General features: G+C 44.9%; 1 protein-coding gene across 1 annotated transcript; it reads left to right on the top strand.

Moving 5' to 3' along the window:
* Positions 1-24,600, top strand: PRPF6 (pre-mRNA processing factor 6). The gene is made up of 21 exons (XM_039719227.1): positions 1-178; positions 1,107-1,275; positions 2,348-2,466; positions 2,961-3,039; positions 3,676-3,852; positions 4,646-4,801; positions 5,421-5,515; positions 6,205-6,361; positions 6,570-6,732; positions 9,644-9,762; positions 10,440-10,658; positions 11,979-12,101; positions 12,938-13,059; positions 14,185-14,323; positions 15,436-15,555; positions 16,798-16,974; positions 17,758-17,891; positions 18,354-18,445; positions 20,434-20,548; positions 22,510-22,636; positions 23,333-24,600. The coding sequence occupies exons 1-21, from the start codon at positions 108-110 to the stop codon at positions 23,483-23,485; spliced, it is 2,826 nt and encodes a 941-aa protein (XP_039575161.1). The 5' UTR covers positions 1-107; the 3' UTR covers positions 23,486-24,600.
* Positions 24,601-24,624: the final 24 nt, after the last annotated feature.

The raw sequence follows: 24,624 nt of genomic DNA, 5'->3' as shown, positions 1-24,624 counted from the left end.
GCCCCCGCCGCCGCTTCCGCCGCCGCCGCTTTCCCGGCCGCCTCTCCCGGCTCCGCTCCGGTCCCACTTCGGTCTCTCCTCGGTGTCGCTTCGCCGCCACCGCCATCATGAACAAGAAGAAGAAGCCGTTCCTGGGCATGCCCGCGCCCCTGGGCTACGTGCCGGGGCTGGGCCGCGGGTGAGAGCCGCCAGGCCTGGCCTGGCCCCCGGTCCCTTCCCAGCCCGGTGGCTCCGCCGGGCCCGGGGCTCTCCCGAGCCTTCCGCTGCCCGGCTGGGTCCCGCCGCCTGCCCCGCTCATCCCCGTGCCCTCGGGGTGGCCCCTTTTCAGTGCTGTCCCTTCCTGATGTCCGCGTTCGCTCTCCAACCGGGCGGGTTCGTGTTTAGAAGCGAGCCCGGCTCCGAGGAGGAGCTCCCGGCTGCTTCAGAGCGGCAAAGGAGTGTGTCCCTCCTGATCTGTACGTGGGACCGTCTGAAAAATGATCAAATGACCATTGATCCCTTTTGTTGAGGGAACAATGAAGGGGTTTGGTGGCGGCTGGGATCATTTTTAGGGTGTCCTTTGCTGGGTGTGAGTTGTGTTCGTCCCCCACTGATTTGCTGTTGCCTTCCCTGGGGAGATCCTGCTGGCTGTGCCCCACGAGGTGCAGCCAGGCGAGTGTGGGGCTTCAGAGGAGCTCCAGCTGCCCCATCCCTCTGCCCAGACCCCAGCCCGTGGTGCCCCACAGCTGCAGGGCCAGCTGAGAGAACCAGAGAGTTTAGGAAGGAGGCCGTGCCCAGGATAGCTGGCAGAGTTGGGGGGTTGCAGTGTATTTGTGGGAAAAGTTCTCCCTCTAAAAGAGCGCCCAGAGAAGCTGTGGCTGCCCAGTCCCTGGGAGTGTCTGAGGCCAGGTTGGACGGGACAGTGGAAGGTGTGGAAGGTGTGGCAGGAGGCTGGAATGGGCTGAGCCCAGAGATCCCTTCCAACCCAAACCATTCCACGATTCCAAGGCCGTCTTACCCCTGGCTGGACACGAGGAGTGCCTGATGCCATTCTCCCAAATGAATGGCATTGTCCCTGCCTGCGAGCCGTGCCCGTGGGCTGAGCAGCCCCTGGTTTGTCCCTGCAGGGCCACGGGCTTCACCACGCGCTCGGACATCGGGCCTGCCCGCGACGCCAACGACCCCGTGGACGACCGGCACGCCCCGCCCGGCAAGAGGACCGTGGGCGACCAGATGAAGAAGAACCAGACTGCAGATGATGACGATGAGGACTTGAATGACACCAACTACGACGAGGTGAGGTTTTCATCGTGCTGCAGGTGCTGTTCCCCAGGTGGAACAAGAGTTCCTGAGCTCCTGCTGCAGACTCACAGAATCACCGGGTTGGGAGAGACCTTCAGGATCATCCAGTCCAACCCAGCCCCAACACCTCAGCTAAACCAAGTGCCACATCCAGGCTTTTTTTAAACACAACCAGGGATGGTGACTCCACCACTCCCCAGGCAGCCATTCCAGAACTTTATCACTCTTTCTGTAAAAAACTTTTTCCTGATATCCAAGCTGTATTTCCCTTGGTGCAGCTTGAGACTGTGTCCTCTGGTTCAGTCAGTTAGAGCCCCACTCGTAGCTGAGGCTTCAAACCCAGAATTTCCTGTAGTTTGCAGGCAGCATTTCCTTTTTTATTTATTGATACCTCAGTATGCACAATAGCATGGTGCTTACAGATTTTTGTTGTGGCCTTGCTCCGTGGATTGTGGTTTAATTGCTGATACAGAGCTCTGAGAGTCTTGGGAAAATACAAATAAAAATCAGTTTAAGCATTTCAGGGGTTGTGTTTTTTTTATTCTTCACAAATGAAAGCTTGTGTGCTTTGACAAGATGGGGCTTGATGATCTTGGAGGTCTTTCCAACCTCAATGACTCTGTGATTCTGTTCCATATATTGTCCTTGAGTGGCCTGTGTAGTCTCTTGTGTTTAAGTCCCACTTTGGTTGGTTGAATGCTGTGATATTCTTTCTGCTTGCTTTCACTGGTGTAAAAAGAGAAAGTGGTTAATGGAAGAGAATGGCTCTTCTATCCTGGGATCTCATTTATTGCTGAAGAGAAGTGGTTCAGAGAGAGAAGCAATTTTGAAAGAAGCAATTTTGTGGCAGTTTTGCTTCAAATGGTGTGGGAGAATAAACACCACCATGGGGTGGTAGAAGGAGGATGCTGTTATTTAGGGATGTGTTAGTCTGGTGCAGTGTTGTCAGAAGCAGCCTGGGAATGCATTTTCAGGTGATTGTTGGCTGCTGCAGGAACATAACAGGAACTTTAAAAAAACTGCCTTTTTCCCCCTCTTTTTTTTCCCTCTCTCTCCAATTTCCCAGTTCAATGGCTATGCTGGGAGCCTGTTCTCAAGTGGGCCCTATGAAAAAGATGATGAAGAAGCAGATGCTATTTATGCAGCTTTGGACAAGAGGATGGATGAACGCAGGAAGGAAAGGAGGTAGGATGAGCTACAGCACTGGCAGGGGGTGTTTTCTGCTTAATTGAGGATGACAGGTATTTTGCACCACTTGCTTTCATGGTGGATGTGGTTAAATTACTTCACTGTAGTTAATTAAGAGTCACTGTAGTTCATTAAGATGGTGTGGGGAGATGCTGAGTGACTGGTATTGATGCATCACAGACTGCACAGTTGAGTGGAAATTGTTAGAGAAGTCACCTCATGCTTATAAACAGTGTTACTTGTTAAAGTCACTTCCCATTAAGAGGAGGTCAGAGACTGAAGTTCACTTGGAGGTGTCTGTTTTTACACTATAATACTGTCTTATTTGATAAAGGATCTCTTGTTATAATGTTGATAATCTAAACTTGGAAAAAATTCCTTTTTTTAATGCCCTGACTCTTACTAAACACATTTTTCTGTTTTGTCAACATTTTGATTAAAGACTTGCCAAATGTTGCTTTGAGCATAACCTCAATATTCCTTTTCCTAAGGGAACAACGAGAAAAAGAGGAAATAGAGAAATACCGTATGGAACGACCCAAAATTCAACAGCAGTTCTCAGACTTGAAAGTAAGGAGAAAAATGTCTGAAATGGGACTTTTTATGAGTCACAAGAGGTGCCTGTGTGTTCTTTTTTGTGTGTTTCTTTGCTCAGACTTTGTGTGTTGGCAAAGTACTTTGATATTCTCCAGATTAGAATCACTTTCTGTTGAAAGGATAAACACTGTTCATGTGGGTACACAAGGCAATGAATTTTGTGCAAATTTTGATATTGGCAATTTTTGTTTTGTGCTTTATGGAAGGCGCTACACTTCTGTCTTTGAGGGAAACAGATGACTTGTTGGCATTGCAGGAGTAGCTGAGCACAATCTCCTGACTCTAAATCTTCTTTTAAGTAAAATGTATTGTTTAAACTGTTGTCTAATGATTAGTAATAAACCACTCAATGCTCCAGGCACTAGGATTAATCTGAACGTTTGTAGCACTGAATCTAATAACAAAATTGATTTGGAATCTCAGTCTGGACTAAAACCAAATTCCAATTAAATGCATCTAATTCTTTTGTACATTGGATTAGGGAAAAATCTGACCCTTAAATGTTTAATTGATCTTGAATTATTTCAAGAAAATAAATCTATTAAAGAGTTAGAGCACTTCAAAAGCCATTTCTGCAGCAAATACTGATGACAACTCCTGTCTGAACAGCGGAAATTAGCAGAGGTTACTGAGGAGGAGTGGCTGAGCATTCCTGAGGTCGGGGATGCCAGGAACAAGCGGCAGAGGAATCCTCGCTATGAGAAGCTGACTCCTGTCCCTGACAGCTTCTTTGCAAAGCATTTGCAGTCAGGGGAGAATCACACTTCAGTGGACCCACGCCAGACTGTGAGTACACAGCAAACCCGGGCAAGCTGTGGCCAGACTGGGTTAGAGATGAGTGTTAAACTGGGATTTGACCAAAACTCGGTGTGGTTTGTGAATATGCCAGAGGAATTCTGGATGTTAAACTTGTGTTTAAACATCCTGGAGACTTTCAGTGCACAGCCATTACCAGAGAAAACATGGGGATAAGCAGAGAAAACCTGGTTCTTGTTTTAAAGATGGAAGAAAGTGTTTCTTTTCTTATTTGGTGAATTCAGGATGGTGAAAGTTTTGGTGAGCGTAGCCATTTCTGTTACAACAACATCTTGCAAAAGGGAACAGAAAATCAAGTTTGCTTTCACATAATGGTTTGCATAGTTCTGGGGTGATTGTGTTAAAAATTTTTTGTCCTTCAGTCAACTAAAAATTAGGTAATTTAGCTTGTTGTTGCTCCGTGGCCAGAGTTTGCTGTGGTCATAGAATTGTAGGAGCAGCTGACTGGCCCTAGACTGGCTCCAGGTGTCCATGGGACTTCTTTGCAGATATTCTTATTTGAATGTGCCAAGTTCAGATGCCTGTGCTTGAATTTTTCACTTTCTCATTGCTTATCTCACTGACTTGACTAAAATTTAGTAATTACCTATAGGTTGGTAATTACTGTATGAGAAATGTTTTGGGATCCAGGGAAGCCATATCAGAAGTACTTGTGGGGGTTGGGCATCTGTGTCCTGCAGCTTCTGGGGAAGTCTGAATTATTTTTGAAATCTCAGAAGAGGTTTTAGGAATTACTTTCTCACTCTGTATATTTTTTTAATAGCAATTTGGTGGACTGAATACTCCGTATCCAGGGGGTTTGAATACTCCATACCCAGGAGGGATGACACCAGGCTTGATGACACCTGGGACAGGTGAATTGGACATGAGGAAGATTGGCCAAGCCAGGAACACCTTGATGGATATGAGGCTAAGCCAGGTAAGGATGTGGGAAGGCGGGATCTGTCATGGTTTTAGAGTTTTAAATTCTCTTGGGTGTTAGAAAATCCAAGAACAGCTGAGCTCTGACATAATTTTATAGTCACTCTCCCCAAATTTTATGCCCTCAAAATGAATAGAATTTCCTGAGAAATACTGTTTTGGCTCTGGAATTCTTGGTCATTATGGGAGATCAGACTGCCTGGTTATAGCAGAGGTGCCCTTGAGGCAAACAGCACAGGTAGTTCTACCAATGGAAGCATCTCTTCTGACCTGTGTAGGCATGCAGGACAAACTACTGCAAAAGAATGATTTTTGCCTTCTTTATAATTGATTTTCTCATCTAAATCTGGTTATTCTAAAAAGAATGCCTTTAGCTGGCAGGGCTGCAAGACCTTTGGGTGACTGCTTATCACCAAGCTGCTTCTTGTCAGGATTTTAATATTAAAATTGTGTATTTTGGAAATAGAAAAAAACTAATAAGCAAGGCTTTGTGTTTTCCTCTTTCCTTGCTTTTGGGAACAGATTAATATTTAGGTTTTTTGTAGAGCCACAGTGTCTTTTTATTTGTTCAGGGGCTGTGAGTGGTCATTTCAGTAGCTGTGGCTTGACTTTCCCAGGTGTCAGACTCTGTGAGTGGCCAGACTGTAGTGGACCCAAAAGGATACTTGACAGACTTGAATTCCATGATTCCCACACACGGAGGAGATATCAAGTAAGTTTAAGAAGGATTAACAGATTTATCCTCTTAGCAATGGCACTGATCCTACATGTAAATGGAAATCTGTCTGAGTGGGTGCTTTCAGCTGGCATTTAGTTTGTAAGAAATACCAGGTGAGTTTTTGAGGATGAATTCTTTTAACATGAGATCTGGTCTAGTCTTTCAGCTGAGGTATTAGCATCTGACCTGGATGCATCAATTGTGGAGATTGTTTCCATTCCATCCCTATTTCCATGCCAGAGTGATGGCAGTGTGTGGCTGCCTGCCAGCCAGGAAATAACCTGGTTAATTGTACCTGTGTGCTGCTAATTTAGGCTTGATTGACGACCTCTGAGAGCCTCTTTAGCCTGGGGCTTGACATGTGTTTCATAAAGACTTGCTCTTTAACTCAGAGCAGTATGTGCAAATATTGATGCTTATTCTTGACTTACATCAGTGCTTGGTCTTATCAGCTTCTGGCTGCAAGTGCCCAGCTGTAATTCCCAAAAATCTTGTTTAAATACTAAACTGGTTTTCACTGTGATCTGGCTGTGTTGGTGTGTATTTGGTAGAATGTAATTTGTGTCCCCAATATGGAAAAATTAGAAGTCACAGTTACTTGTGCATCTGAGCGCATCCTGATTCAGGAGAATTGTTTCCCAATGTACTGAAAATTTTCCATCCTGTTTTTCCTCCTCCTTTAGTGATATCAAAAAAGCCCGTTTGCTTCTGAAATCCGTCCGAGAGACCAATCCTCATCATCCACCAGCCTGGATAGCATCAGCCCGACTGGAGGAGGTCACTGGCAAGCTCCAGGTGGCTCGAAACCTCATCATGAAAGGAACAGAGATGTGCCCTAAGGTCAGAATTGCTTTCCTTCCCTGCTGGTCCTTGTGGGATAGTAGGAAAAAGTTGTGGTTCATGAGCAGCAGAATCTCTTAAGCTTGACTCGGGCTCTGCCTGATACAGCTTCACTGTTTACTGCGTTACAAAACACCTGCTTAGCCAGAAGCTGTGCCTTTATACTCTTGCTCTGATGTAAAGGAAGCTGGGTTGTTTTTCCTGCCAGAGTGAAGATGTTTGGTTGGAAGCTGCTCGGCTTCAGCCTGGAGATACAGCCAAGGCTGTGGTGGCCCAGGCTGTGCGGCACCTGCCGCAGTCGGTGCGGATCTACATCAGAGCAGCAGAGCTGGAGACAGACATCCGTGCCAAGAAACGTGTCCTTAGGAAAGGTGAGAGCTCCTTGGGCTCAGGGAATGAAGGCATTGCACTCTCTGTATTGTGTTGTAAGTTGTTCAAGATGTGGCCATAAGTTCAGGTGGGTTTTTTTGCTTCCTTGTTGAACTTACAGTTGACAATTTGTGTACTAATGGTGAAACTTGCTGCTGTTGAGCCAAAGAACAAAAGTGTTGAAGTGTTTGTAAAACATCCTTCAGCAGAAAGCTGCTGGTACTGAACAATTCCAAAATGGTATTTCACTTACCTAAGCCAGTTCCAGCTTGATCACAATTAGATAAGTAGATGAAAGCAATTAAAAAAATGTGTTCTAAGGATAAAAAGGAGCTCTAGATGTCACCTTTCCAGCTTGATCACAATTAGATAAGTAGATGAAAGCAATTAAAAAAAATGTGTTCCAAGGATAAAAAGTTGCTCTAGATGTCACCTTGTGATACTTTTTGGAGAAGATACCTGAATTGATTGTTCCTCCTTGCTTGTAGCCTGTTAGACGCCTCAGTAGCTTCTGCTGGAGGAGCTTTATAGGTCTTGGGGTTCTCATATCATTCAGCCTGTTGAGCTGCAGGATTTGCTTTAGTGTAGCAAGTTTTGTCCTTGACAAAAGGACAAAAACCCTTTCTTTGTGGTGCTTACCTGAAACCTTACATTTTCTTGGTTTGATTGCACTTGGAGGTTTTCCTCTCATGGAGTTTCTGTCCTTTCCATACAATGATCTCTTCAACAGCAGTTTGTTCTGTTGTCCTGAGCCCAGGTCTTCCTTAGAGGTTCAAAATATGAATTATTGATTACTTTAGGTAGCTGGGCCTGTATCAGTAGAGATTAGTTCCCTCAAGACTACTGAATTGTATTAGTTACATCTCCTGCCTTTCATCTAGACAGGGAAAAGGGCCTGGATTTAATACATTTACTGACTCATTGTGAAGCAGTCTGCAGTACTGAGTGGTTTAGGTTCAAAGGAATTAGTTGCCTCCCACCTCTTACCTCTTGCATATAAAATTTCAGATCTCTAGTGAAATGACCTCTTACTACATCTGGATGAAAGGTGCTGGATTTGAAGTTCTAAGCAGTTCAGATATTAACTATTCAGTAGCTTTTTTAATCCATTGACTCTGCAGTGCAGCATGGTGTGAAGTGCTGCTCCTGTGACATTGCATGTCCTTCTCAGGAACAGTCACAGATGTTGAACAGAAAAATGCTTTTAAAGGAGCAGAAATAGATCTGTGAGCCCAGTTCAGGTAGGGGAGGGTCTTGTGTGAGAGCAGTGACTTACCCACTAAGTACTGAGCTTTGCTTCAAACACTGTATTATGAAGAGAAAAACATTCAGTTTTTGGAACCACCTACCTAATCTCTTGGTACATAGCTGTTAGTGGAATGGAACTGGATTTGTCATTCTCTTCCCAGTTTCTGCCTGTTAACAGCTTCACAGTGCTCCTCTGCTGCCTAGGGAGCATCAGTAATATGGAGCTTGGAGCCATAAGTGGCAGCATAGCCCATTATTTCTCCCAAAATAAGAAATCCTGAGTGCCAGGTAATGTCACTGAAGTGTGACCTTTCATAATGCATTTCTCCTTTCTGTTTGCTGTGTGCATTCCTACCATCCAGCAGGATCTCTGGAGTTTTTTAAGCCTCAGTCTTGACTGAAGACCCAACAATCTGAGTGGCTGAAATACAGCTTGAGGTCTAAAAATCAAATTCTGTGTTTATGAAAACATGTTCTGTCCTGCAGAGTGATGCTTTCAGATCCTGCAGGCTGACATTACTCACTTAAATTCTTCAGGAAAATCTCAGCTGTAGACTAGCAGACAAATAGTTAATGCTTGTTGTAGATCTCTGTGTTGGGGTGGGATGTGCTCTGAGTTGAGGCTCAGCACTGTGCCTCTGCAGCTACATCAATGCCTCAAAGAACAGCCTTGCCTGGAAGCCCAGCTAGTTCCAAAGTGCTTTTAGATGCCTTTTCCCACCCATTTTTGTGTCCCTGTGATTGTGCTTGCTTTATTGAAGAGGGATGTGCTCAGTCCTCTGTAACTATGGCACATTTGTGTACAGTCACCATGGAAGCAGTGGAAGTAATGCTGCAATGCAGCTGATTTCAGCAGTCTGGGGTGCAAATTGGAGTGACAAAAGGCTAAAAAACCCCTTTGGTTTCTCAATCTCTCTTAATGAGATGGGCTGAGGAAAGTTGTTGTTTAGCATTTAATGTTTCAGACAGCACATGTAGGACAGGCTGCAGAGAATGAGTTCTACCAGCAGCAGCTAACTGTGGGACAAGATTAAAGAAGCCTTGAAGAATCCTAATTAGATGGAGTCCATATTGGATTGCTGGAAGCACACTGGGTACTCATGGCGTAGTGTCAGCGAGACCTTTAAGTTTTTATGCATCCCAGTTTTATATTTGCATGGCAGGACAACAGCTTTTTGGGAAGTGAAGCTGGGGTCCATTGAGCTGTCAGGAGACTTGCAGGAAAACTTTGTGAATATGGGCAGTGTAATCATGTAAGGAACAAGGCTCTGTTATTAGTTAGTGTTGAAGATGCTCTTTTCTATAAAGGCAGACCTGGTGTGATTTAAGCTGCCCAGTTGAAGATCTTCATCTGCTCATTTGCTGAGACTGGAGGCTTTGTTCAGCCAGGTGTTTTACTGAGGAGGATGCAATTACAGCATGTACAACAAAAAAGCCCTTGGCTCTCCAAAACCTGTTTCCAATTAAAATGATTAAGTGTTTTATTTTCTGATTTTAAATTCTCATTGTTGAAGCAAGAGCCCAAATAAGTAAATTCCCTCCTTTCCCTCCTTCAGGACATTTCCTTGTAATAGCACAAATCCTTTATTATATCATGTTTAGAAAATACAGATCTCATTGGTAAACTATTTTATCATTATTGACATAATTGTTTTGCCTCTCTAGCCCTTGAGCATGTTCCAAACTCGGTGCGTTTGTGGAAAGCAGCCGTGGAGCTGGAGGAACCTGAGGATGCCAGGATCATGCTGAGCCGGGCTGTGGAGTGCTGTCCAACCAGTGTTGAAGTGAGTTAAAAAAAAAAAAGTGAAATAAAAAAACCCCTACACCCTGCTTCAGGCTGGCAGTAGAGCTTTGCAGGCAAAAGGCAGGGTGAGCAGTGTTTCTCCACACGAGGTTTTCACCCATGTGCTTCATGCCACAGTGGAATGGATATGATGAGTAGTGGAAGGTGTTTTGTTTTTTTTTTTATCTTGGAATTAATTGTCTGGTGGTCATTACATACCTCATTTTGGTGTGTAATTGTTAGGTTAGTCATGGTAATGCACAGCTGTGCCTGCTGTAGGCACTGAGCCGTGTTTGTGTCCATGTGTGGTGCCTTGACAGCTGGGAAAACAAGTGAACATTTAACCTGGTGAATCTAAAAGTTACTCATTTCTGAAACACCAAACCAGAGTGTTCAGTGCAGCTGTTAGAGAAGTGATGTGAACAGAAAATAGGAGTCTAACAGCCCAGCAGATGGGGATGGTACCCAGAGATGATCAGGACTGAGCTTCAAGGGCAGTAGCAGCTTGTTTCTCCTCTCCTCCTTTGGTATTCCACAGCCTCCTTGCAGTGCTTGAGGACTGTTGCCAACCAGTAGCAAGCAGCGTGAAGCTGCTTATCTCTGTGGGCTGACACTGCCATACAGCAGCCTTGTCATCTCCTTGTTCTCATCTCAAATCCATCTTTTGTTGCTCTGCAGCTGTGGCTGGCTCTGGCAAGGCTGGAGACATATGAGAACGCTCGTAAAGTCCTTAACAAAGCCCGGGAGAATATCCCGACCGATCGTCACATCTGGATCACTGCTGCCAAACTGGAGGAAGCCAATGGAAACACCCAGATGGTGGAGAAAATCATTGACAGAGCCATCACATCTCTCAGGGCTAACGGGGTGGAAATCAACAGGGAGCAGTGGATACAGGTATGTGCTCAGTCTTGAAGGCCCAGGGGGACTCTTCAGGTTCTGTTCTGAAGGCTGCTGGTGGTTGTGGGACAGAGTCATTTTGCACCTGGCGTGTCAGTGGAGATCCCTGTGAAGAGACAAGAGATGAGATTAAAAACTCAGTAGGGTCAAGGCCATAAGTGATACCCTGGGGTAACATCACGTGTGTTTTGCTGAGAAATGTCTGGTTTGCTTCTGTCATGGAAGATAAGTAGCTTCAAGTTGAAGCAGCTGCTGCCTTAAGTAGGATGGAGGCTTAAAGCCTTCAGTGAAGGATTTATGTATTTTTTTGCATATGTCTCTATTGGCTTGACAGGTATTTGTTTGCCCCACAAGTCTTTGTCAAATGGCATTATGAGAAATCAATACAAATACTGTATTTGCAGCATGTGGGAAATATTCTGTTAGTCCTGTACTGAAGCTCTTTCCTCCTGAATATATTCTGTGCTTTGTTTGATTGTGAGTCTTTAAAGCAGTTTCCTACTAAAATAATTTACAGTGGCTCAAGGCAGCAAAATCTTATACTGCTTAAGGGCATTGATAATGAATGATGTATTTAATATTAAATGGGTATCCTTGCTAACATCTAGAAGAATTCAGACTTCCTTTACAGCAGTAAAACAACTAAAGGTTAATTTCAACTTCTGTTTAAAAAAATCCATCATTGTGTTCTTGAGTTCCTTCTCAGTACTAGAACTGCTCCATTTCTGTTATTTGATCACAGGGCTTTTCAACAAGTTTAAGCAAGACATGCTTGGCTTTCTGAAAGCTTTGGGTGTCAGGAAACTCCACTTTTCCATACATGGTCTGGTGAGAGTCTTTGCACCTTTGACTTAACACTGCTTGATGGGATACTCTTAAATTTAATTATTGCTAAGCCCTTAATGAGACTTAATCATCTGAAAGCTGAAAGAAGGTCAGTAGTCTTGATGTTACAGTTCTTCCTTGTGAAATTTTGCTATTTTTTATTGGCCAGGTCCCTACTTGGGTCAGCCCAAGGTTGTGGAGCTGTAGGAAAACAGCTGGGTCTGGAAAGATCACACATTGCCACCTTTTCAGTGGATGGAATTGATGAGATCTGTTTCTTAACCAGCTTGTGAATGATTCTGTGTGCAGCTGCAGCACTCCCTCGTGGCTGCAGGCTCCTGCTCAGTGTCAGGGTGTGTTGGGGCCATGAGGTGTTTGTGCTGTGGCAGTGACCACAATGTCTCTGTGTGTGTGCACGAGGAGTTGCCATTGCAGACTTCAACCTCTTGTGCTGAGCCCTCAGAATGAGCAGGGCTTTCCTGTTGTTCCTAGGATGCCGAGGAATGTGACAAAGCTGGAAGTGTGGCCACATGCCAGGCAATCATGAGAGCTGTGATCGGGATCGGGATCGAGGAAGAAGATCGGAAACACACCTGGATGGAAGATGCAGACAGTGTATGTCCAGCTGGGATGTTGCTTTTTGGTTTTGTTTTGTTGTGGATTTGTGTTTTGTCATTAGAGGAAATTGAACTGGTGCCTGGAAATGGCTTTGTCAGTGAAAGTGGATGTGACTCCCACACCACCTGCCTGCCTTTGGCCACTCTCTGCCTCAGGAGGTTATTACAGAGCTTTATTCAGATTTGAGTTTTTACTAAACAAAAAGTTGATATTGGTATAGCTTGTCTGCTAACTTGGTGTGGATTTTTTTTTGTGAGTGTGAGACATCAACAGAGATTGAGTTATGAGTAAAGGATCTGGGAGTTGAGTTTCAAGGCATAGCCATTGTAGTCAGGAGTTAATGTAAGACTGGACAAGGGAGTGGGTAAAAGTTTTACCAGGCTTTTTTTGCTTTAGGGGAATAGTTTGAACATGTGCTAAGAACTAAATCATATTTCAGCATGAGAAATGTCCCACTTCACTGGCCTTAAATTGGGCTCAGAGCAGTGGGGGGCACATGCTGTGGTGCTTAGGGTTTTGCCTGTGAAATAACAAAATGAAGTGCTAACATGAGATCCTTTCCAATGCCTTGCTGATGTTTCAAGCTGGCCTGTGAGTGTCAGTCCCATTGAAAGGCCAAGGATTCTTGTGCTCTGTAGAGGGATACTTGGAAATTCCTTCCCTGCTTCCTTCTAAAAAGCTGATTGTGAGTGTTCTGTTCTCTATTAATGCCTCAATTAATGGATTACACCGAGTTACTGAGTTCTGGGTTGAATTGTGCATGTGTAATTCCTGCTTGCTCTCGATTCCAGTGCTCCCCTAAGCTGACTTAGTCCTGATCTGTCTTCCCTCAGTGTGTTGCTCATAATGCCCTGGAGTGTGCCCGAGCCATTTATGCCTATGCCTTGCAAGTCTTCCCCAGCAAGAAGAGTGTGTGGCTGCGAGCAGCCTACTTTGAAAAGAACCATGGAACCAGGTACGTGTGCTGCACACCCCCTGTGTGGAGGGCTTCATCCCTGTGACAGGGGGACAGGCTGGGGAGGAGGGAAAACCACAGCCTGGTCCCTGGTGTGGTGCAAGTGCAGGGTTAGTGCAGCTGGATGAAACTCACTGGTGTTTTTTGCAGGTCTGACCTTCTTTGTTATTGTTGTGCTCAGAACATCCTTAAGTTTTATGAAGTCATAAAATGGTTTTTGGCAATAGGGGTTATGTGGTAAAAATAGCTGTGAAGAGACAAGGTAGGAACAATTGTCTTTGAGAAGGCATCTCTGGAAAAATATAGGGCTACAAATCACCTAAAATGTGTTTTATTTGGTTTTCATAGATAAACTACTTCATAGCTTGATGTGTCCAAGCATCTCTGGTATTTTCTGATTAAACACTGTGAATGTGTATCAAATTCTGAATTAAGATTGCTGTTACACTGTTACAGCTCAGGCTCTTTTTAAAGTTTATTCACAAAGCTTTACATGTCAGAAACTTTCTGCCCACAGCTTAGACTAAAGCAAACAATCTCTGCAGTAGGCCACTTGTACACGTGGACTCATCCTTATTAAAGCCAACAAGGCTATATTATCAAAGTGACTGCAGATGCTGAGTTCTTCCTCACTCAAGCCTTTTTTTTTATTTGGAACAAATATACCTTCTCTTCTGATGTTGTTTTTCCATGTTTCCCAGTGATGGCTGGCTTTTAAGCCCCATGTTCTACCTGAAAAGTGTATTTGCCAGAGGAGAAAAAAATAAATTGCATAAGATCAAGCCAACCTCATCTAATAATTCTGAAAACCTTCCTGTCTCAGCTTCTAGTAAGGTTTGTTAAGCAGAATGACTCTTTCAAAGCGAAAGGAGCTGTTTGTGTGAGGGCTCTTTCCACAGAGGCTATCAAAGGTGTCTGAACAATGAGCCGTTTGTGGAATGCTGATTTCAGAACCCTTGTGAAAAAAGACCCCACCCTTTCCTTGTTATGAAACAACTTATCAAGGTTTACAACACTGGACTTTGCAACAATATTTATAACACTGAGTGATAGTGGAACTGGTGTGAGAGAGCTCACCTTTGGCAGTACCTGGAGGGATTGTAACTTGCTGTTTCTTGTCTTCAGAGAATCCTTGGAGGCTCTTTTGCAGAGAGCTGTTGCTCACTGTCCCAAAGCAGAGGTGCTGTGGCTCATGGGAGCCAAATCCAAGTGGCTGGCAGGAGATGTGCCAGCAGCCAGAAGCATCTTGGCCTTGGCTTTCCAGGTGGGTCTGTTACACTTGTCAGAAGGTGTTAAATGTGACAGGTAAAGAATACTGAGCAGGCTTTTTCTGTCAACACCTGATTCCTGCTGCCTTTCAGAGTGATGGAGACTTCCGCTGTTCTTTGGTTGCTTTGTGTGGCACAATGTTCTCCTGTAAAATAGCAGCAAGCTGGGAGCAAGGCTGTGGTACTGCTCTTTTAGTAGTTCTACACCAGTTCTGAGCTGGAACAAGTTGTCCAGAGAGGTTGTGGCTGCCCCATCCCCGGGAGTGTTGAAAGCCAGGTTGGATGGGGCTCTGAGCAACCTGGTCTGGTGCATGGCATCCCTGTCCATGGGATGGGGATGAGATGATCTTTAATGTCCCTTCCAACCCAAACCAGCCTGGGATTCTATGAGTTTGCAAACCATCAGTTTTACTAGCATGACTCCCACCAACCCCAGGCATGGATCAAAATCCTGTTGTCTTGGGTCACCTCAAGGGAAGGATTGTGGTCTGCCCTAATGAGGTCATTGCATTACTTTTGTCTTGGATCAAACCCACTAATGAAAGGAATTGCCTGCTGGATGCTGTAGCAAAAATAGGCTAAGTGTTTCTAACACTGGGAATTAGGCTTAAAAGCTAAGTGAGAAAAAGACAGGTCCTGAAGTGGAAGGTAAAAGATACTTCCTTAATCTCTTCTCGGTGCTCTTTGTTACTAGGCTGAAAAGTTCTTGACTGAAATGACTTTTATTGGAAGAGTTTTCACAGACCTCAGTGGGGAATTAAAGCTGCAGCTTTTTTGCTTGAGGGTAATAAATGAGGGTCTCATTGTGGCAGACCCTGTGATGTTTTCAGTATTTAAACTGGAAGTTCAGAAGATCAAGCATTATTGCTTTTCAACAATTGAGAAGCATCCAACTTCTAAACTGGCATATATCTTTGTGTTGCCCATCTGTTTTGGAGGATTTCTATAAACTTCAAAGGTCAAAGAAGACTGGGAGGAGCTTACACTGAAAAAAATCCTACTGTGGATTGACAAAGCTCTGATTTCAATTTTAATCTGGATCAAACAGAGGATTAAATCTGCTGTTGATTCACTGTGTGCATTTGTCTGTCACTTTGTGTTCTTGCAGGCCAACCCCAACAGTGAGGAGATCTGGCTGGCTGCCGTGAAGCTCGAGTCGGAGAACAATGAGTATGAAAGAGCGAGGAGGCTGCTGGCAAAGGCTCGCAGCAGTGCCCCCACAGCAAGGGTAAGGACTTGTGCAGGGTGGAGAGGCTCAGGCCTCTTGGCCACGGGGGATTTGGGACGGAAGGAGGAGTTCCTTCAGTTCTGTGGCCGTAGGGATTGACCCTGTGGCTCCCTGCCACTGCCTTCCGGGCCATGTGGCCGCTTTGCCGAGCGCTTCGAATTGCGACACAAAGTCGTGGCATGATGGGAAAAAAAGGCTAGGATCAAGTGAAGGGTTTCAATTGGTTTTTTACACAAATGGCAAAAGTCAGGAAATTCCCAGTTTACAGCTGTTTGTGTAATGTTTGTTTTGCATAAAAGCACGTCTTGGAAAAAAGAGAAAATGCTTTCACAGAAGACTCACTTATGCTTCTACTAAAGACAGCTCTGGGGTGGTTTGGTGCTTAAAGTTACACTCCTGTGTTTATCTCCAGATACCTCTGGTATGATAAACTGTCCATTTTCAGCTCTTCATACAAAAGCATTTTAACTTGTCCAAGTAAATTGAAAGTTAGTTTGCTCTCTGTCCTCCGTTCCTCCCCCTCAGTTGTTGTTACATCCTACATCTTTTTAACTGTCCTCTTCCTCCCTGAGCCAGGGAGCTTCTGTAGCTGGGGCTGAGGCTCTTCTCTCAGACTTGATGCCTCTCTTGTGAGGTCACCGTGGGGGAGTTTGGGAATGGGGAGGATGGGGATCAAAGAGCAGTGAGAGAGCCTTTGGTTTGTAATATATTTCTCATAGCTGTGTCTTCCCTGCATAGCCAGAAGGAAGGATTTGGGGGACAGAAAAGTACATGCACCAGTTTGTAATGAGCAGGACAACAGAGCCTGAAGCCATAAGTAAGAAAAGGTTGTCTTGATAGCTTGGATCTGAGGAGGTCAGATTGTGCTGGGGAAGGAGGCTCAGGTTTGTTAGTTTGTTGTGCTGTTAAAGCTGTGTTCTTTATGCAAATACTACTTTTCCAATGCAAGCCATTCTATGATTCTGTAGTAATGCAAATGCCAGATCTATGTTAATAATTATGTAAATAGGTGAGAGACAGGTGGATGACACTGTTCTAACTCCTTTAGTATTTGCATTTACCTTTCTTATTGTTACTTGTTCCTGCTATTATTTAACTCTGATATTTAAATGTTTATTTTATTTCAAACTGTAGGTAATCGGTACCATTCTAATGGATGCATGAAAGTGGGAACCTGCTGCTTTGGCAGATAAATGGTTTTCTAATGGCTGCTGGTGGTAAACAGCTCTGCTTTGTTCCCAGGTCTTCATGAAGTCTGTGAAGTTGGAATGGGTGCTTGGGAACATTGCTGCAGCCCAGGAGCTCTGTGAGGAAGCCCTGAAGCACTATGAGGACTTCCCCAAACTGTGGATGATGAAAGGACAAATTGAGGAACAAAAAGAGCTGGTAGAGAAAGCACGGGAGGCTTATAATCAAGGGGTAAGATGGATGTTACTGCAGGTTTGCTTTGTGCTGCTGGTATGGAGAGATGTCTCTCTTTGAATCAAAATGGAGAACCAAAGACGTGGTTTCTGTCATTGGTTAAAACAGTAAAAGAAAAAAAATTAAATAAGCAAGAATTTCTTTTACCCATTACCCATATGCAAGATGGACTTTCTTGCTTGAGAGAGTTCTCTGTATGCCTGACTCCTCACAGGCAGGAAAAAAGGCTTTGCACAGTAATTCTCTAAGACCTCTAAGGACTAATACCAGAACTTGTAAAAGAAAATCTTCCTCAGCAGCTCTTAGATGCACACTGTGAAAGGAGGTGGCCTACAGAGCACTACTCTGTCTTTTAAATGGTAATTGGTGTCCTTGGGTATGAATGCTCAAAGTGACAGCCATCAAAGTCATTTGGACACAGGTTTCTGCCAGGGTCCATATCCTAATGACTCCCTGCACACTCTGCTGTGATTTGGGGATGTATGAGAGCCCTCCACCTGCAGGAAGAGCACAAATTGTAGCTGTGTGAAGGGAGGTGTGTTCTTTCTCTTACTGCTGGGATAGCTCAGTCATACCTGATGTACCTGACTGTTTTGGGTACAGGAAAAATTTCACTTCTGTGCTGTAAGACTAACTGGAGAAATTTGAGAGACATAATCAACTCAGTCTCTCTTCTGCTAAACTCTCCAGGAGGATATAGGGAGGGAAATTCTTTTCTATAGGAATTACAAGATTTTTTTTCAAATTTACCTATGAGCATACTTTTTTTTTTAAAAACAGTTGAAGAAGTGCCCCCATTCCATACCCCTGTGGCTTTTGCTGTCCAGGCTGGAGGAGAAAGTTGGGCAGCTGACTAGAGCAAGAGCCATCTTGGAAAAGTCTCGCCTGAAGAATCCAAAGAATCCAGATCTCTGGTGAGTTCTGTGGAGTTGAACTGAATTTGGGCTACAAATTCAGTCTGTTCTTCAGGACAGCTCTTTCACATCATCTCAGCCGTTTCAACCTGGGCCTTAAGACCATGCCCATCCTGGAGTTTCTTCAGGATTAATAACTTCCCTGAATAGCAGAAGTGCTTTGGTGGTCCTGGCTAGCTGCTCTAAGGATCTGGGAAGTAGTTATTTCTTTACTGACAGTTGTAGTGCACAGAGCATGCACAGGGCTCTTTCCTTACTGTTACACTCCTGGTTTCAGATTGTTTTTTATCAGGGCCATTATGGAATAAAAGTCACATTTATTTTTAGATGGAGAGGAATGGGAAGATGTCAGTCACCTACACATATTCAGAATATGGGCAGATGTTTTCAGTTTCCAGTGACCCTCATCAGTGTTTGTTTCAGCTGTTGTCATAAATATCATCAGAGTCTCTTCCCTGCCAGGTTGGAGTCTGTGCGCTTGGAGTACCGAGCTGGGCTGAAGAACATTGCAAACACACTGATGGCCAAGGCACTGCAAGAGTGCCCCAATTCAGGTGAGCTGGATCTCACTTCTACCTTAAACACAATTGTTTTACCCAGTTGATAGAAGCACGTGTTTTTCCCAATATGGCCTTCTGGACAGGTCTCAGAATATGGTGTTTTGCAGAATTGGCAGTCATCCTTCTGCAAAGAAAATGTTGAAGGTCTTTGAGAACAATCCAAGTTACTTTGTGCTCTCTCACACCTGAGGGGTCATGGGTTGGTGTTGTTCCATTTTTCTGCAGTACCCAGTATATTACTGGATCCATGGTCCACAGTTTGTACCCAGGCTTCCTGCAAAAGTATCTTGGATATGGGTGGGCTTTTCTCGGAAGCTGGTAGAAGTCTGCCAAGGTTTAAAATGAAACAAAGACACTTCAGTGTTTGTAGTTAGGAATTTCAGTGGAAAAAGAATGGTGTTTTCCCTGTCCCTCTAGAGTACAGCTGGCCTTAGGAGGTTCCCAGTTGCTGGTTTGCCTGCACTGGTTGCACCACTGTGAGTTTAATAACTTGTGCTGGCAGTGAATTTCCACCACGATCATGAACCATAAATGTTCAGTCCTGGTTTTTGATTATTTTAGCTGATGTAAGAAAAGGCTAGGAGGTCATGTGGTGTAAGTCAGTTAGTTCTAACCAGCAGTGGAAACATTTGCCTCTTGGGATGGGAGGATTAAGTGCCTATCACATCCCTATTTTGGGGCAGAGTTGCACGAAGACTTAATTATTTAAACATGTTGATGTCTTTGGGGAGAAGATGTCACATAACTACAAACTGTAGTAACTTACTTCAGGGCAAGGCTTGGCTTGCCTTCAGGCTAGATTTTGAAGGGTGTTTAATTAGTGGCTGCTTAAGTCTCAGTAAAATAACTGGGAATTAAGTGACTTCTATGACACTAAAAACTCATTGCAAGGTACTCTCCATGCGAGTGGGTCACCAAAGCAGCACCACCCAAAATCCTGCTTTGTTTTTGTGAATGACCTAATGAGTGTTTGTCATCACAGGCTGTTTTACAGATCTGCCTGTTGCTATGGAAATGAGCAGCAGGATCTCAGTTTTTGTTTAAACAATTGTTTCCAACTTTATCTTAGACCTCAGCAAACCATAATGAAAGCCCGCAGACTTGGCTAGGTTGGCCACCTGCAGTCATGTAAACCAGAGGTTTGGGTCCATCGACTGCTGAATTGATTCCTGGTGGGTGGCAGGCTGCACAAAGAATAAAATAGGAATATTATGGTGTTTGTGATCCTATATGTAAAGAGCAAGGAGAAGAGAGTCTGTCTCCTGTCCATCACTGCAGTTATCAAAGCTTGTGTGTGTTCCCATGGTGCTGTTTATGGGAAGTGAGAGTGCTTTGATGGAGTCCTGGCAGACACCAGCTCTCAGGCTTTGCTTTGAAGTGATCAGGTGTGCCTGGCTGACATGAGAAACTGCAGATTTCATGCTCCCCTGAGCATGTTTCCTTCCTTGCTTTTGGCAGTGAGAGGAGCTAGGGATTAAACCCAGCTTTCCTGGATCTGCTCTGTCCTTCATCAATGTGTGTGGAGCCAGCATCAATAAGACTGTGGTGCTCTCCAGCACCCTTGACACTGCTCCCAGACTGTACTTGGCACTTTTTGAGACTTCTGCCACTGCAGTTGCCTGTTCAGTCAGACAGATACCTTTCCCTTTGGGAATGCTGATTTGCCCTCTCTGTCCCAGAGTTTGCTGTGTCTCATCTGAGAAGCCTGAGCTCTGGGTTAGGCAGTGCTGGAGCTGCAGGAATTGTGGTATAGAAACCCCCAGAGCTGAAGCTCCAGTGTGGTGCACACAGTAGCTAAAAATTCAAAGTACTGAATGAAGTATCTGTGTGGAAAGAATGGTCTGGGATGAGGTTGGGGGTGAATAACCACCAGGGTGGGGACTGTACTGCTGCTTGTGATGCACAGCACTAGCCTGATGCCAGGGTGTGGAGAATTAACCTCAAAATAGCACTAAACAATCTTCCTACTTGATTTGATTAAGGAATCCTGTGGTCAGAAGCAATTTTCCTTGAAGCGCGACCGCAACGAAAGACCAAGAGTGTGGATGCTCTCAAGAAGTGTGAACATGACCCACACGTCCTGCTGGCTGTGGCCAAGTGAGTTTTTGTGCTTGATGCAGTAAAAATATCTGTCTGTGTGTGGCTGCTTCCAGGATGGAACACTGCACTCCAGCACAGCCCTGTGATTCTGGCTGCAGCAGCTCTAATGAGTCCCAAAGCAAGGAGCAGCTCTCCAGCTGTCTCCTAGTAACTGTGCAAATCTCTCCCTTGATCCCAAGTGGGGAATGTCAGCCTGCCCTCGAGCTGTTCTGGTGGGTCTGGGACTGGCACAGGCAGCAATACACTCACCAAAGCCAATGCTGGGTATTGGCACCCTGCAAGCTGCTTTTTTTCTGTCCCTTGAAGAGGATGTCACTGTGCTGTCAGGTGAACCAGGCTTTAAGTGGTTCAGGATATGTTTTAACTATCTGTGAACATAGGGACTTTTTTTAGTTATTTTTTAAGCTTTATGTGGCTGACTGTGTAGTTTTCATCTTTTCTCTCTATCCTAGATTCTGTCAGGTGTCTTTAAATTCTGAGCTAGATATTCTGCTCCTGAATGTCCCCTGTGTCAGTGTTCTTCAGCTGTGCCCTTTCCCAGAATGCAAACCACCAACCATTCTGTAGTTTGCTTCTCTGAAATAGAAAGATAATCTATTAGGAATTGTTTTCTTGTCCAGGTTGAGTCATGAGAATTCCAATGATTAAAACCCACTGTTAGAATTGACATCCTGCTCTGATGTGTGAACAGCCTTACAGCAGCTGTGATGGAAACAAACTTACTTTTCTCCCTTTGTGAATAGCAGAAGAGGTTAATACAGGAGACATTTTGCTCGAAGTTGCCCAATTCTTTCACAACTCTACTTTATAAGCCAAAGAAAACTGTAGGATACACTCCAGTGACTGCAACACTGGGTTCTGCCAGATCCTGACAGCTGACTTGTTCAGCTGCAGCAGCAAGTGAGAAAAATGTTAACTTCTGCTTTATGGCAACTGCTCCCAGGCCCCTTCTGGTGCAACCTCAGGCTGTTTAACAGCTAATCCCAACATAAACAGCTTCCACCACCCATCAGGACTTGTCTCTGTAGGTACAGAGTGTCACACATCTGTGACAAACTTTTGTTAAATATGTTCCTGAAAATGGCCACTACTTGCAGGTGTTAAACCTCTGCTATCATTGTTCTTGTAAATCACAGTTTATTTAACACAGAACAATCAAGAGTATTATAGGGCTTAAAAACAATCACATAAGCTGTATAATTTTATGACAGGCTAAGCTCTTTATGAGGGTGGCTGATTTGATAAAGACCTTATAGCTCAAATGAACTCTTTAATGCAAAGGAGTGAAACCAAGAGACTCTTGACTCAGCTGGTTCCTTACTGGGGAGAAATTTCAGCATTGACCAGTGCCTGGATGAAATGGCAGCAGTGGGGCTGTGCCAGGCTGGGTTTGAGTGCAGAAACTTCCATACTTGTTTTTCCTTGGAAAATGGGGCTGACAAGGCAGGTCTGCTCCATTCCACTCCACCAGGCTTTGTAGGTGTGAGCATGTGACCATACAGCAGTCAGTTACCACCTTTTGGAAGTTAGATTTGTTAGATGCTGAAATTGATTTGAAATGTAAAAAAATTGAAGGAGTGGGAATAGAGGTAGGCATGTAATCCTGTCTCCTTGACACCAGATCTAGAGCAGCAAAATTAAAGCAATTGAGGCAGCAAAGGTTGAGCTCTGTAATGCTTCCCCTCTCAGCAGAGCCTGTCTGTGCCTGGGGCTGAGTTATCCCCCAAGTTATCCTGCCTCACCGTGGGGCAGTGAGTAGGAAGTGCTGGATGTTCTTTTCAGTCCTCTCACTCCCTTCCCAGGGGCAGGATGATCTGCAAGTTGCCTAAAAATCTGCTGCTTAATTTCTGGGAGAGCAGAGAACTTGAACACCTGCAGAGCCTTTAAGCTGGAGCTCTTGTGGGTTGCCATCTTCCTCTAAAGTGAGACTGTCAGCTCCCCTCTGCTTTTCCCACCAGGCTGTTCTGGAGCGAGCGGAAAATAACCAAGGCCAGGGAGTGGTTCCACCGCACGGTGAAGATCGACTCTGACCTGGGGGATGCCTGGGCCTTCTTTTACAAATTTGAGCTCCAGCACGGCACAGAGGTGAGTGTGAGGGGTTGTCCAACCCTGGGATTGCTGCAGTGCTGGGCTGAGCACGCTGCCACTGCTCCTGCCTGTGTGGTCACAGGGAGGCTGGGTGTCATGCCTGGTCAGGAATGAGCATGCACAGGCCTGTGTGGTGGCTTTTCAAAGGTGCTGTCATTAGCTGAGCTGTTTTTCAGGCTGCTTTGCTGTCCACAGTCCTGCTGGTTCATGCAAAAATCTCTGCAATGAATCTTCCTCTTGTAAAACTCAAGCTTGCTTGGAGGGATTGTGCTGGGATTGTGGTGCTGGGTTTGTGTAACTGGGGCTGTTTCTTCCCAAGTGTCGAGTACAGGTTGCACGTGAACACAGCCAGAGGAACAGCCAACTCTAATCTCTTACAGCAGTTTTTACTGCTGAAATGATGGGGGTGTTTATCTTCTGACTTCAGCGAGACCTTTCACTTGACACAGCTCTTGCAGGTGGTAATGCACAAGTTTCTGCTGCAGTTTCTCTGCAAAAGCCAAAACCTGCTTACCTGCAGCTCAGCCAGGCAGGAGACTTGCTGCTTCTGGATTTTGACTTGGACTTCCTTTGAAAATAACAGACCCCAAACCCCAGCATAATTTTCAGAAGAGTGTTTGAATCAGGGAGGGTTCAGTTTTTGGCTGTGTTCTGGAACAAACCAGGACAAACTGTCATTTTTCTTCCCTGTAGGAACAACAAGAAGAGGTGAGGAAGCGCTGTGAGAATGCTGAACCTCGCCACGGAGAGCTCTGGTGTGATGTCTCCAAGGACATAGAGAACTGGCAGAAGAAGATTGGAGAGATTCTTGTGCTTGTGGCAGCCAAGCTGAAGAATACCTTCTAGAGTGTGCTGGCCTCAGCTGCCTCAGAGGTCCCTGTAGGACTTAACCTGCTCGTGGTGCCCTTCCAGTGGCACAGATTTCAAAGGACAGGACATGGATGATGACAGGAAGGAACTTTCTCCCAAAAGGAAAAGCTGCTTCCTTCTTTCCCCAGCATGGCCATCAGCTTCTGCAGCACATGGGGACGTTGTAGCTGGTGTCACATAGGAGGCAGGAGCAGTCTTGTGAGGCTCTGTTGGCATTTCCATGTTGATTCCTGATTCCCCCTGCAGACACTAGCTTTAATTAGCGCTTGTATGGGTTCTGACATGTGGCAGTCCCTCTGTTCTTGGCCCTGGCATGTGTTCCCTGTCCCCCTTTAGTGTTTGGCCCATTTGATGTTGGTTCCTTGTCAGCAGATCTGGGTTGTTGCTGTTGGAATACACTGGGTGTCCTTGAAGGAGATGGGTGGAGTTTTGGGAGCAGCCCAGCAGCACAGGGAAAGGTCTGGGCTGGCTCTTCTTCTTTAGGTGCTTTAGTTTGGTCTCTGCTAACAAGCAGCTGCACAGCTTGGAGATCTTCCTCCAACCTGAGCAGCGGGAGCATTTTGTCAAATTCAAAAGCATATTTTTAGAGAACTTTTCCTCAATTTTTAAATGTATATAGTAAAGCTTATTCTTTTAGGTATCTGAGTTCATTAAGCACAGTGGTGGTTTGAAGTAACAAGGCCAAACTCAGCAATCCCTGAAAGCCCTTTTGAAGGAAGAACATTTATTTAGAGTTGTTGGGAGACTGTGCTGTTACACATCTGTGACTGCCTGTGGCTGGGAGGTTTGGGATGGCTCCCTCCAAGTGCAGATAGAAAAAAGCAAACTCAAGAGAGGGAAAGCTTTGTGTTTGGGACCCTTTGTACACTGTCTTCAATTTTCTACACTTGTGATGTGTACTATTTTTACCCCAACCTCCTGACTTGCTTGTGATCATAGAATTAGAAGCTGTACTGTCTTACACCTGAGGCTATAGCAGCTGTATCCAGGTCTGTGGATGTGCATTGTCCCATGTATTTAGTTGGAGGAGAAACTCCCTTATTACTTGTTGGAGAATATGTATAAAATACAGCTTCTTTTTTTTTTGTTTCCTTCTGTTGTCTTAGTGCGATTCT

This window comes from Passer montanus, unplaced genomic scaffold (assembly GCF_014805655.1).
Source record: "Passer montanus isolate IOZ18808 unplaced genomic scaffold, ASM1480565v1 scaffold41, whole genome shotgun sequence".
Classification (NCBI taxonomy): Eukaryota; Metazoa; Chordata; class Aves; order Passeriformes; family Passeridae; genus Passer; species Passer montanus.
Note: the sequence above shows the minus strand (reverse complement) of the source record. Positions and strands in the feature narration are given on the sequence as shown.